The following is a 13,556-nucleotide window of genomic DNA, read 5'->3' on the forward strand; positions in this document are numbered from 1 at the left end:
TCATTTTACATGCTATCCACAGACTTCTTCAGAAAACCCTGATAATTTTTACATTGCAAAAATGGCTGTGAAGAAACCTGCCAATGCAACAGGATAAAATAAATGTAAACTGTAAATTTATACTGTTTTAAGGATGTTTAGATACTTTTACTTAAAAAAAAAAAAAAAAAAAGTCTAGATGCTGAATAATACCATCCCTGAATGTCCCAGGTTAACGCAGGTTACTTCCAGACTATAAAGAGTGACAACTGCTAAGATAACAATTGGGAAACTTGTGGAATGTCTTGCTCCAAACAAAGGTTTACTTTGCGCTCCTTCTCTGTATTTTTGTTTGTCTAGCACATTTCCCAGAGGGGGTTCATTTGCATGGCAGTTAGAAAGACCGCAGGTATAAGATGTGCTTTCTTCACTGTCTTACTTTGAAACAACTTTCTCATGCACTATATAACCATTTATGGACAGAAAGGTTACTGCCACAGCCAAAGGTGTCCGTTTATGATGAAGTTCAGTTGAGCCATTTGTCAGAACGTGCACACCTAGAACTCACTTGATGCTGTCAATGGCTCATTGTGAAAGAGACTGCGCACATGAAACCCAGAGTTTGAGTTGGGTTCAATCCATAATCCATCAAACTTCTCCATGATGGATGTTGAAAGCTTTAGGAATAGTGCCTTTTGGGCATAAGTTTATTTATCTGTATGTACCTTCATAAAAGCTGTCAATTAGGAAGTTTTGATGAGTTAAAAATTTATTTGATACCTTAAATTAGCTAACCAAGTAATGGAGAATATATGTTGTGGTATTAATTCAGAAATTTTCCCATTCAAATTTTCAGAATACATTCTGAAAGACATTTGTAATAACTAAACTCACAAAATGTCACAATAACTGTATGACTAAAATCTGAGGATGACAAATATATTAAAAAATGTTAAAAACGTTAGAAAACAGTTATGTACAATTGCTTTCCATTTAAATTAAACCCACTGTTTCACTAGAAGTCACTTTTTGGGCAGATTTCCAAAAAAAATTATACTGATAAACATCAGGGTAAGACTTGCATGTGAACTTAAACAGATACCAGGCCAGTTTCTTCTTAATTAGTTCCCTTCCTTGGTTTTCCTGGATTTACACATCGATTTTAGCATAAAACGTTAAAAAATAGGCCAGTTATTATAATAGTGGATTGAAAAAACAAACACATTAGCCTGCCGAATTAAAACAGCAGATAATTATAAAATGTCACCTCTAGGTATAGGGTTGAATTAAACTAAAACTTGTTGCTACAGATACTCAAGTGAGTCATGCACAAAACTAGGATCACCTAAGGTGAGGCGTCAAAATCTTAAAGTGATTAGGCTAAATGTCGAAACTTGCAATGCACTGTTGTATAACGCAGTATAGCTAACAAGTTATAGTATAGCGAAATGAAATGAAAGGTTAGATTGCATGCATAACTTGGCGCCAAACAGCTCAGCAACAGAACAGTTTAAGCCGAATCTCTATCGGACATTTTATCGCAAAACATAAATACCGCCAATTTTTATAACTTTGTTATAGATGTACACAAGTTCATAAAGCAGTTAAACCTGTAAAGTAGCCTAGCTTGTAAATATATGCTAGGGTTTTCAGCTGTGCCGTCTTTTAAAACTATCTAGTGTTAAAAACTCGCTGTGTTGTGATATTCCTATGTATATCTAACAAAAATGAGAAGTTATGTCAATAATTATGTTTTTGTCAATCTTCTAAGCGCTCAGCACATTGTTGCTATGGATATTGAACGCAATAGTTCACGATATTTTGGCGCCAATTTGGAAAAACGAGTCATTTTTTAAATACCGTTTAGGACTAAAACGGTTAGACGCCATATTGAAATTTAACGCGGATGAAAACAATACTTTCAGTCTTTACAATGACAGGTGTTTTATAATTAGATCCTAGATTACGTAATTTTCACAAATCTGTTTTATGGAATTTGTCTACTTAAGTTTTTTCCCCTCTCGTTCCAAAATGCTAGTTGACTGATGTTTCATCAGTTTAACCTTCACCTGACTTTATACAGGTAAAGTGGGACAATTAAGCACCGATCTATGTCATTTGTGATGTGTATTTTATTATTCTGTGTAGTTCATGCTAAACTAGTATGAAGGATTTTAAAAGCAACGTATTTGTCCTATATAGGTACTATAGTCACTACTCAGTCAGTTCATGTCAAAGTCTGTGCAGTCAGTTAGAAATGGTCACAGTCCAGTGCTGATATCAGCGTAATCAAACTGCTATTGCACACCTATACTATTTTAAATAGGTTGACGAAACCCAAACCACCGTGTTAACAACTAAACTGACCGGGCTTACATCGTATTACCAGTCATCACCTGGCTTGCGTGATTTATCAGCGTTTTTTGCATCACTGTAGCAACACAGCAAAGAGTGCTGTGTATCAGCTCTTAGGAATAAGATATTTGCCCTTCGAGACTGCCTGACATGTTGACTTACCATACCAACAAACTATTACACCCAACTGTGTAAATACCAAGTCTAAATTTGTGTGTTTACCCCTCACACTGCAGAAGCTTTATGAAAATGCACAGTCTTGGATGGTATATACCCTACAGTATTAAAGTACGTTGTTCCGGTGAAATATGATAGTGCCCTGCAGTCTGAAGTCTGAGACTTCCTTGTTTACAGTTGTTGTCTTGGTACGTGAAGCTTTAGTGACACCAGGAAAAATTGGATTTAGAGTGCTGAATAGGGAAATGGCGCAAAAAACCGTGGCAAATTTTTTAAACACCAGGAAACATTTGCTGATTGTTAAACAAAATGCTCAAGGCTCATTTGACTTAAATCAGTGTTTTTATACAAGACCCCATTTACATCAGATTAAGACCGCAGAATTTGCCTGGTGCTTCAGACTCCCACAGCCCACATAAGTGCTTGTGAGTTTTGGGGAAGAGCAGCTGTCAACCCAAGAGGAAATACTTTGCATTTGTTTAAGGGCCTTCTATGATCTTACTTGTTTGTCAGGTGGGTAATAACATGATAGTGCCAAGGCAAGTTGCACAAGACCTGAAATGTGAGCAAATATTTGCCTAGATATGGTCTCCTCAGCCCAGATCAACACATCCCATCTATGTGTAATTAGTTTAAACAAGGTTATATTCTTCCTGAAGGGCCATAGAACATCACGGTTGTACTGGAATTCAGTTTACAATGAGAAATAGACATGGTTTTGGTCATAAAAGGCATAAAAATATACTACATATCAATATACTTATATCACAGTATCACACCAAGTGGTTATTTTAAATAGCATGTTTTAAGCAAAACGCTTCACAAAATATGTTGGATGGATTTAATGGTATTGTGACTCAGTGGCTGTAAAAGTTAGTTTGAACATGTCCATAGTTAATGTGATGATAAACACCTGTGGTTTCTTTAGTAGGACACCTGGATGAACCTGAGGAGAACTGGCTTCGTACATCCACTAAAAATCACCAGAATTCAAGTTGAGACCTCAAACATGATGAAGAAAATTGAAGCTTGTTGAAGAGACAAAGATCCTGTGTTTAAGCTCAGGTAATGACAATTAAACATTTGGGGCCAGAACTTAAGTTTATTGCAGTCAGTGGGTGCCATCAGAATTAGAGTGTAGACAGCTGATAAAAATATCAAAATTCACAAGTAATCTATGTTTAGTAATCCAATTTTAAATTATCCCTGGGCTTTATAAATAAATGTTGAGTTGAGAATCCACACCACTTCAGTCTATCAGTTAACATCATGAAAATATATCAGGTTTTAGCTTCAAATCATTGCTTTCAGCTAAAATATCCATAATTTTCTCCAGTGAAAAAGTCATCCTGTCTGAATAAGGAGAGAAATAAACATAAATCAAGCACTGTTTACAATCCAAAGCATTTCTAAACAAATATGTGGTTGTATTTTGATTTGAGAGGACAACAGGATGCATTTTCTACTGGAAGAAGTGTTATTATGGACTATTTTGGTAAGTGAATAGTTTAAAAAACCTTAATGATGGATTTGATTCTTACAAACATGCAGTTTTTTTTACTTTGCAAGAAATTAATTGATGGAGTGTAGTCGTGTGGTTTATCGTGATGTTTTTATCAGCTGTTTGGACTTGTATTCTGACGGCACCCATTCACTGCAGGGGATCTAATGGTGAGCAAACAGTGTAATGCTACATTTCTCCAAAACTGTTCTGATAAGAAACAAACTCATCTACATTTTTCTATATTTTGAATGGCTATAGAGTCAGTACATTTTAGAAAATGTTCATTTTTGGGTTAAACTATTCCTTTAAATGTTAAAGATCGACAAAAATGTTGAAGATCATGCTTCAGAACAATATATTTACTGCCAATCATTTTTGAAGGTAACAAAACCAGGCAAAATGTTTATAATTTCCTCTGGGAACTGCATTAGTAAATCACACTGCTCACGTATGGTGAATGCAAAACACAGGACGACAGAATTTGTTTCAGTGTTAATTTAATCATACAAATGTTCAATTATACATACAGGAAAAGGCTTTTCATATTTTCTCTTTTTCACTGTGCTATCATAGGACTCTATGCAAACTCTCCGCTCAATCATACACCATGCCACGGTGCAGAAAACCCAACAGATCTAACAGAAAAAAGAAAGAAATCAGAAAAAAAGACAATAATGCAGCAATGAATCAATCACACTTCTCACATGCATAAGCAACACAAAAAAAAAAAAAAAAAATCCAGAGTGTAATTATAAATCATCGGAAGGAGGCTGTGAAGTGTGTAGCGCTTGGGATGAGGACATTCACTAAGAACAGCTCAAAGGAAGACTTGACTGATGAAGCGATGGCATCCTCCAATGAGCTGTTTGTGGGCCGAGCACTATGCAAAACGTTAGTTTGCTTCTGTCCTAACGGCAACGTAAAACGGCGACCAGTTTCAGAACATGAACTTCTTTTATGCTTCAACTGTGAGTGCAACTTTCAGGAATATGGAAGGTACTGTCCCTTAAAACACTGCATAGATCATTTGCAATGTAAAACTGAAGCCACAGCAATTCTAAAAAACTGGACGCAATGTCGGTATCGTTAATGGCGAAATCTTCCAGGTGCATAGAACCGGGGGGAAACGGGCATGAATTGCCTGACGTGTTAAATTTAACAGGACATGCTGACACTAATCTCTATTGCCTTGACATAAAGGTCTATTTGGGCTTGCTGATTTGCATACTGCTTGAGGACAGCAGCTAATTTGTTTAAACGCTTTCATCTTCATGACCTAACATTTATCTCAGTAAACTGACCAATAAAGAAAAACATTATAGGAGACTTGTCAACATTTTGTTTTATGTCTTGTAAATTGCCTAACCATTGCAGCAAAACAGAAAATGGTGAGTAAAACAGCCTTTCAGATATATGTAGCAAGATATAAACATCCAAGAAGCTTTCCGTCATACCAAACACAGAGGCACGATTTAAACCAAATAAACTCCACAAAACTCCTCTATGCATTAAAATATTATTTAGAGCGTTACAGCTCAAAATTTGCCTTTTCAACATTTAGCAACAACTCAAGAATACAAATTAAAAAGAATATTTTTGGTTAAATGCAAATGCTACCACAGAAAATAACACCTTAATAAGATACTAAAAAAAAGGTGTGTAGGGAAACTCCCTTACAATAGAAGAAGTGCACTTGCCACAGGCTTTGATTGTAGGCACGTCAACGCTGTAGAAAGGTGCAAATCCAAATTATTTTCTGTCACAGATGACATCCACTTGCATTTAACCCAAAATATTCCTTTAAAATGAACTCATTCTCACTTTTCCCTCATTAAAACACCCTCAGCTCATTTAAAACAGCTTAATACCATCGTAGGTCTAAGTGAACGACAGAAATGTATGTTTGGGAAAATCAATGATGTGCTTGTGAACTCTTAGGTCAGTAAACAAGGGAACCAAAGCCACATCTGCTTGCTATCATTTCTGATGGACTGAGTCATTACGAGTGGAAACCAACATCAGCAATCTGGAACTCCAGAACAACATCAATGTAAACAAATATGATAACAGCAACAAGATCTCTGACGACAGCTATGACTTGACCTGTGGTGGCAGTAGAGATGTATACTTCAATATAATGAGACATAATGTGCTCATGTACGCTGTACAGGTTGCTGGGCTTTTTTTTTCCTACTGAATCCAGAGAAAAATTTTGTAATAAACAATTACAAGTGGCTGGCAAAGGACCTTATGAAACCAATTACACGATTTAGCCTCCAAGTAGGCACATTGACCTTTTTTCTCAAAACTGCTCAGTTTGTAAAGAAAAAGTACATTGATGAAAAATTATAAAACTACTTGACAGGCATTAATTCTTTGTTGATGGCTTTTGTGCATGGCTGAAACACTCAGTCACACACATATTGAGGTGACTCTCCTGTCAAGAACAAAACCCAGTCACATTTCAGCGCAAAATCAAAAGGAAGAAATGAAAAATTACACTCTGCTTAAAGAAAATTAAACATTTCCTTTGCTGTGACATTATTTTAATTGTAATGCAAAAGTATATATTTAAATTGTAAAGTATTATCTTTCATATGTTATTTAGGTGCATTTAAATTAGGATTAGTGCAATATTTAAAAATTAATACAAAAAAAATGTAGTTAAATGTGAGAACAACTGTAATAAAAAAAAAAAAAAAAAAAAAATGCCCACTTATTACAGTAATGAAAAATTTGGGTGGAAATGTGCCTAATTGTCATGAGGCCAAATATATCTTAAAAGTCCTAAAAACATGTTTTATTTTCTTTATGCAAATATAAAATTTGTATGCTTTCCTATTGATTTTGGTGTGAAACGTGACTCAGACGTGTTCTCGTAACATTCACTCATTCACTCGTCCTGCCTCTCTTTCACTCACGCATCTGAATTTACTGCTGTAATGTGACAATACGGATCAAAAAACGGTGTATTTTTCATTATATCTCTTTAGAATTTCTAGCACTCATCTAAATCTAGCATTCACACATGCGAAACTCAGTTGTTGGTTCAATATTGATTTGGAGCCAAACAGATTTGTCCACACATTTATGTGATGTTGTGATGCGTCGGGGGAGAGGGAGGGTCACCAAGTCTTTAGAGTAAATCTGTTCCTCCTCTCACTGAACCCTAGAAAAGGGCAAAAGCAGCAGCTCAGATGAGCTACCGGGTGGTTTCTGTATCTTAAGACTGTCCGAACGGGAAGGGTCCATTAATGCCCTGGGAAGAAACAGAAAGAATGAGATGAAACTCTAATGTCAAAGACCATTTGTTTTGAAGAAACGTTCAAATTTTTTTGGGGGTGATTGCTACACCCTTAATAATAATGAAAAAAAGCCTCAAGTCTCTGATTCAAGTGCCTCCTTAAGTGTAAGCCTATGTGATTAATATTATAGATTAATACTGAGGGTTAGTTCAAATATAATGAGCAATGAATGAGTAACAACTGTACCAACACCCAATTTTACACAGATATTTGACCCGCAGGTTGCTGTTTAAGCAAATAGTCTCTAACTTTACGCTACACTGGGAATACATTTATGTTATGGGTTTACTGTTAGTAATCTGAGATTTCAACAGCAACTGAGAAATTTAACTGGTTAATAACATTTCTGCATCAGCTCACATGTTTGTATGGAACTCCATCTTGTGGCCGAGAGGCAAAGTTTAACCCCCTATTAAACAGCCTCTAGATTGACATTCACAGATGTAAACCCTGGTGTTAACACAAACACATCAAGGCCAAATTCAGAACAACGAACTTCTACATGGGACTGGGAGATAAAATGCCTTTCATTATTTTTCAGCCTGGATATACATCTCAATACCAGTTTGATATGATACAAGATGTAGATGAGTGTGTTTCTTTATCAGAAAAGATTTGGAGAAATGTAGCATTACAACACTGACTCACCAGTGAATCCTCTGAATTGAATGGTGGAAGCGTTATTATGGGTTAAAAGTTAAAACATGTTAAAAATGGACTAGTTTCTAAAAAACATACAGCTTTTTACTTCACAAGATGTTAATTGATGACTGGAGTGGCGTGGATTACTTGTGGATTTTTGTGATGTTTTTAACAGCTGTTTGGTCTCTCATTCTGACGGCACCCATTCACTGCAGAGGATCCGTTGGTGAGCAAGTGATGGAATGCTAAATTTCTCCAAATCTGTTCTGATGAAGAAACAAACTCATCTACATCTTGGATGACCTGAGGGTGAGTAAATATTAAGCTATTTTTCATTTTTGAATTAACCATTCCTTTAACTTTTTTTCATGCATGAAAAATGCAATGTATAATTAATGTTTCTGAGTGATAATAATCATTGAAATAAGATCACAGATATGTTGTGACTATTGCTTAGTCTCACTGCTTTAATGATTTTATTCCACAAGGTCTGCTGCAGAGATGGGGTGAAAAGGTCATTTTATTGTTTTAAAGACCTGTAGGTGTGTCTCAAAACAATATCTTTGGTATGAAGGCTCTGATATGGCTAAAGCTCACACTTCTCAATTCTGCTCACATTATAGTGCTAAATCAACCACACAGGTCACAAGTCAGCAATAATATTAGCAGATAGCCAATCAGCCCTTTTTGTCTATCTCTATGGAAATTCAATACAGGTTTTTCCAGTATTCCAAGGAAAACATACAAGAAAATGCTGTTGGTTGAGTTTGGGAACTATTTGGTCTATTTAAATCAATCAATTCTTAAGAACTGTTTTTTGCATAATCACTCAAATGTTTTCGAGTTCATCACTTAATCATATCATAAAATGAATACTGCTATTTAATACCATAGACTGTTATATTGGTGCATATAAAGGAAAACTAATATAGTAAAATCAAGTTATTACATTAAACATGTTGCATATGTTGTTTAAAGACAATGGCTGCGGAGTCAAAAAAACGTAATTAAAACACCACAAAAAAAAAAAAAATAAATAAAAAAAATAAAAATCACCCTTTATAAGATATTTTAAAGCAGATATATACAGAAGCAAGATTTTTATTAAATCACCAAAAGGTTGAAACCGTTTTAGCTTTATCTCCCAGCCCCAGCTGTATCACATATGTGCCGAATGAGGAAAGGTGTAACCAAACACGGTGAATCATCACAATGTGCTTTTCTTTGGTTAGATGTCACAAAACAGGGCAGGGAACAAAAAGGTGACGTGCTGTTGTTATGTGAACTTCTGTGCTAACAGATCATACGGCGGTCAGCAAATTGAGAAGTTTCCAGTGTAGACTCCTGGCATTAAAGGAAGATTTTGAGAGGGTGTTGAATAGACCTGCTGAGTTTTTCATGTTGGTTTTCTGAACCCATTTTGGCCTAACCTATTCACTTACCTTTGGAAAAAGCCCCTCAATCAGGAACATTTGTATTGGGATCACAGAATTGGCCTCATCAAGTTAGTGAACAGTAATAATCATTATAACATACAATTTACACCTACAGCTGGGTGATACCGAATATTCATAATATAACCACAGCAGATTCAGTTGGCGATATATACTGCCATTCAAAAGTAGGGGTCGCTAGGATTTTTTTGATATTTTGGGCTGCTTAATATTTTTGTGGAAACTGGATACGCCCTTATTTGAAACATAAATCTTTTGTAACATTATAAATGTCTTCACTCTCAATTTTCATCTACTTAATCCATCCTTGGTGAAAGTACATACAAATTTCTTTCAACAAGAAAAATCGTACTGATCCCCAACCTTTGAATGGTAATGTAAAAATAAGGACTGGAAATATTGCAATGACTTTACCTTGTGAATAATTGTAAAAGCGGTACCATTAGACTACTTTAACTGTCTCTCCTTCTTGGGAATCAAGTAGGAGAGCGTAAAAAGAAATTTTAAATGTTAACGAGAAATTATTAATAGCAATAGTAGTAAAGAAAATGGCATTAAAAGTTCATAACAGTCCATTAGTTTCAAAACTTCTCGCTCTATATCACCCAGCTGTACTCACACCGCATTATCATGCTAATCTTCACTCAAATCAATGAAATACTCCAAATGGCATACATACCTGGCTGTAAGTCACTACTGATAAGTTGTTTTGGAGACCATTTGGTGTAATATTTACAGAGCTGTGATTGAGTCCATTTTGATCTTGCTGAATGGAGTCCAGAGGGGCCTCCCAGTGGCCCCCGGGGTCTTTTAGATTATCCTCATTGGTGTCCTGCTTGTTCTTCTGTGGTGAGGCGAAAGGGTTGAAGTCTCCCTCTAGACTGCGGTGTGGCTGCGTGTTGAACTCTGTCTCGAAGGAGGATAACTGCTGTGTGACGCCCAGCAGGCCTCCCTCTTCCACACTCAATATCACCCAGATCACATCTGCATAACAAGGGCAATAAGGTGAGCCACATATCTTTCATTCACCACAGGTGGTTGTAGTACTCAGAACATGCAAAATGAATGCTCGGGATGGCGTACTACAATACTAACTGTACTATATTTAGTATGCAGTGTGCAGAAAGCAAATTATGCCGTTGGAACAACTTGAGGGTGAGTAAATGACCACAGTGTTTTTATTTTTGGGTGAACTATTGCTTGTCATTGCATGACATTTCACATGTAGATGAGTGTGTCGTTTCATTGGAACAGAGTTAGGTAAATTTAGTAATACATCACTTGCTCTCCAAAGGATCCTCTGCAGCAAATGGGTGCCGTCAGAATGAGAGTCCAAAGAGCTAATAAAAACATCACAATAATCCACAGTCCATCACTTAATGCTGTGTACACTGCATCTTTGTAAGATACAAATCCATCAAGGCGTTTTAACTTTAAATCATAGCTTCCGAATAAATTTGAGTCGGTAATCCATAATAACACTTCCTCCAGTGTAAAAGTAGATCTATTGTTGTCTTCTCAAATCAAAATACACAGACATATTTGTTTAGAACTGTTTTGGCTTGTAAAGAGTGCTTGATCTGTGCATATTTCTCTCCTGATTCAGACAAGACAACTGCAGAAAGCAACTTTATAGATTATGGACTCCTATTATGGACTATCCTTATCCATTGGCTAACTGCTAGTTGGTCAGACTAGTTTTTAAGACTCTGTCTTAAGACAGAGGCCAAGTTTATGCAACTAACCCCAGAAGTGACAGTCTGAATGGGAAAAAAAACATTGAAATGATGGTTGTGTTTATTACAAACATACAACTTTTCACTTCACAAGATGTTATATGATGGACTGGATGGTATGGATTACTTGTAGATTGTAGTCATGTTTTTATCAGCTGTTTGGACTTTCATTCTGACGGCACCCATTCACTGCAGAGGATCCATTTGAGCAATTGATGGAATGCTAAATTTTTCCAAAACTGTTCTGATTAAGAAACAACTTATCTAGTATTGTGGATGGCCTGAGAGTGAGTAAATATTCATTTTAAAAAGTTTTCTGACCTTAATATCTTGAAAACATTGACTGTTGCCTTATCTCTTGCGTCTCACCTCCGTAGAAGAGTCCAGTGGCAGTGCACATTCTCCACTGGCCCTGGTACATGCCAGGAACGGCTGGACTGCGCATCTGCACGCTCACGTCTGAGATCTCCTGCGGGTCCAGAGAACGCACCATCACCATGTTCACATGACCAAACTGATCCCCGCCAACATACTTCAGACACACACCTGGGGGCCACGACTCTGTACCTGCAACGAAGACAAGAACAACATTACGGTTAATTACAATTCAAAATGACTACTGAATACATTAAGTACAAGACAAAACACTTAAGTCACCCCAAGAGATTCCACACTGAAAAAGTAGTCTTTGTGCCGTTTCATAATTACAGTGTGTTAGGGCATCAGCCTCACTTACCTGTGTTCTGTATCCTCCATGTCTTTGTGAACTGTGTGTCAGGAGGAACAGACTCCCCCTCTCCAATCGTCACATCTTCCACAAAAGACATTGACGGCGTGTTGATATTTGGACTCTCAAAGTCATAATACGCACCAATAGCTGCTTGTAGGTTCCTGATAAGACACGAATAGGCAGATCAGCATGACATGCACAAATAAACTGAAAAGCAGATTAATCAGCCAGTAGATGGATATTATGAGGCCGACGCCAACAAATATGCAACTTCACCCAGAGACTTACAATAGAGGAACACAAGCAATTCATCACAGAGCCAACAAGATTCATAATGTACAATAGAGGATTTATTATAAAGCTGAACTAGGATCTTGGCAGAAGCATGACATACAGTTTGTGTCAATCCCAAAACTACAGACTAATGTTCACTATCTTAAAAGCACCACATTATGCATTATGATACCACTTATATACACCTCCTTTTTTGACATATATACACTATAAATGGCTTGTATTATGTCCATAAATAAACTGACAATATTATATATATATAGAAACAGTACATTTAAAATTTAAACTATTATAGGTTAATACATATAAAATACATTTGTTTTAAATACATTTAGCAAAACTGTCCAGAAAGTAATGTTCCAAACAAAAGAAGGGAGGGACAAACTTGTGTTGGCCTGTGTAAGACCTCAGATGAAAGTACACTCGTGTATTACGTAACTCTAAAGAAAACTTTACAACAGTCCTCACATGTCCACCAACACCGAATTTAAACAATAAAACAACGTATGAGCACTTAATATGACGCTTGTTACAAATAAAAACTAATGTATCACTGTCGTTAGGCAAAATTGTATTTTTGAAGAGTCGTGACTGAACACTGGACAATGTCTGTGTCTCAAAACATAGGGAGAGCCTACCTAGACCGCATTTTGAATGCACGATCCTAGTCAGCAGCATTTCAAGTCAGAAACTCCCCACAAATGCTGCTTAGATAGGGAACTTGGAAGGTTTTGAAACACAACCACTACTATAGCGAGTCACTAGCACAAGCAAGCTACATGTTTGATAACTGACATAAACAAGACAAACCAAATTATTTAAGAACATATTTGAGAAAATGTATGTTTAAGGGGCCAAATGTCTGAAATATTACTTCTAAAGTACACGCGAGCCGAAACGTTACATTTCTGTCTTTGTAAACAGTCAATTAGCCATTAGCTTGTTGTGTTTTTCGCTTGAGATCCATTTGAACTCCACTGGGCTGATGACAGCTGTCCTGTCGATGCTATTTTTGACATGCAGGATATTTTAAAGCAAGAAATCGCAGTGGAAAACGCTTTATGTTTAGTTCAGCTGTAGGCCGCAGCCGAGTCCCCGGACTCACCAGTTGGTCATGTCCAGGAAGAAGGCGCAGCCAGCCGGGTTGAGCTGAAAGCCCAGCAGCCTCTGGAACTCCGAGATGAGGACATCTTTATCCGTGGTGCCCATGCAGCTGAATTTTTGCATGAGCTCCGGATCCAGGTCTATGTCCATGCCCTCCATGAGCATGCGGCTGTCCCGGGGATAAGTTTTAATTGAGTCCGAGGCCTTCTCCAGTCATAACAAGCGACCCGATAACAAGCTCAGTACGCATGGCTGCGGGCGGGGCGTGACGTCACG

The 13,556-nt window shown here is 36.9% G+C and overlaps 1 protein-coding gene across 1 annotated transcript; it reads right to left on the minus strand.

Moving 5' to 3' along the window:
- Nucleotides 1–4,495: 4,495 nt before the first annotated feature.
- Nucleotides 4,496–13,556, minus strand: ilrun (inflammation and lipid regulator with UBA-like and NBR1-like domains). Its single transcript, XM_051112613.1, has 5 exons — nt 13,282–13,556; nt 11,889–12,043; nt 11,522–11,719; nt 10,096–10,400; nt 4,496–7,274 (listed from the first exon to the last, which is right to left on the minus strand). Exons 1-5 carry the CDS (start codon nt 13,443–13,445, stop codon nt 7,239–7,241), a joined length of 858 nt encoding a protein of 285 aa, XP_050968570.1. The 5' UTR covers nt 13,446–13,556; the 3' UTR covers nt 4,496–7,238.

Source organism: Labeo rohita, chromosome 6 (genome assembly GCF_022985175.1).
Source record: "Labeo rohita strain BAU-BD-2019 chromosome 6, IGBB_LRoh.1.0, whole genome shotgun sequence".
NCBI lineage: Eukaryota > Metazoa > Chordata > Actinopteri > Cypriniformes > Cyprinidae > Labeo > Labeo rohita.

Excerpts from the sequence above, each read along its gene's own strand:
- ilrun (XM_051112613.1), bottom strand. The coding sequence starts at position 13,445 with ATGCTCATGGAGGGCATGGACATAGACCTGGATCCGGAGCTCATGCAA. Across the intron at positions 12,044-13,281 it reads TTCCTGGACATGACCAACTG|GAACCTACAAGCAGCTATTG; the intron begins GTGAGTCCGGGG and ends GTGTCTTATCAG. Across the intron at positions 11,720-11,888 it reads ATGGAGGATACAGAACACAG|GTACAGAGTCGTGGCCCCCA; the intron begins GTAAGTGAGGCT and ends TCTTCGTTGCAG.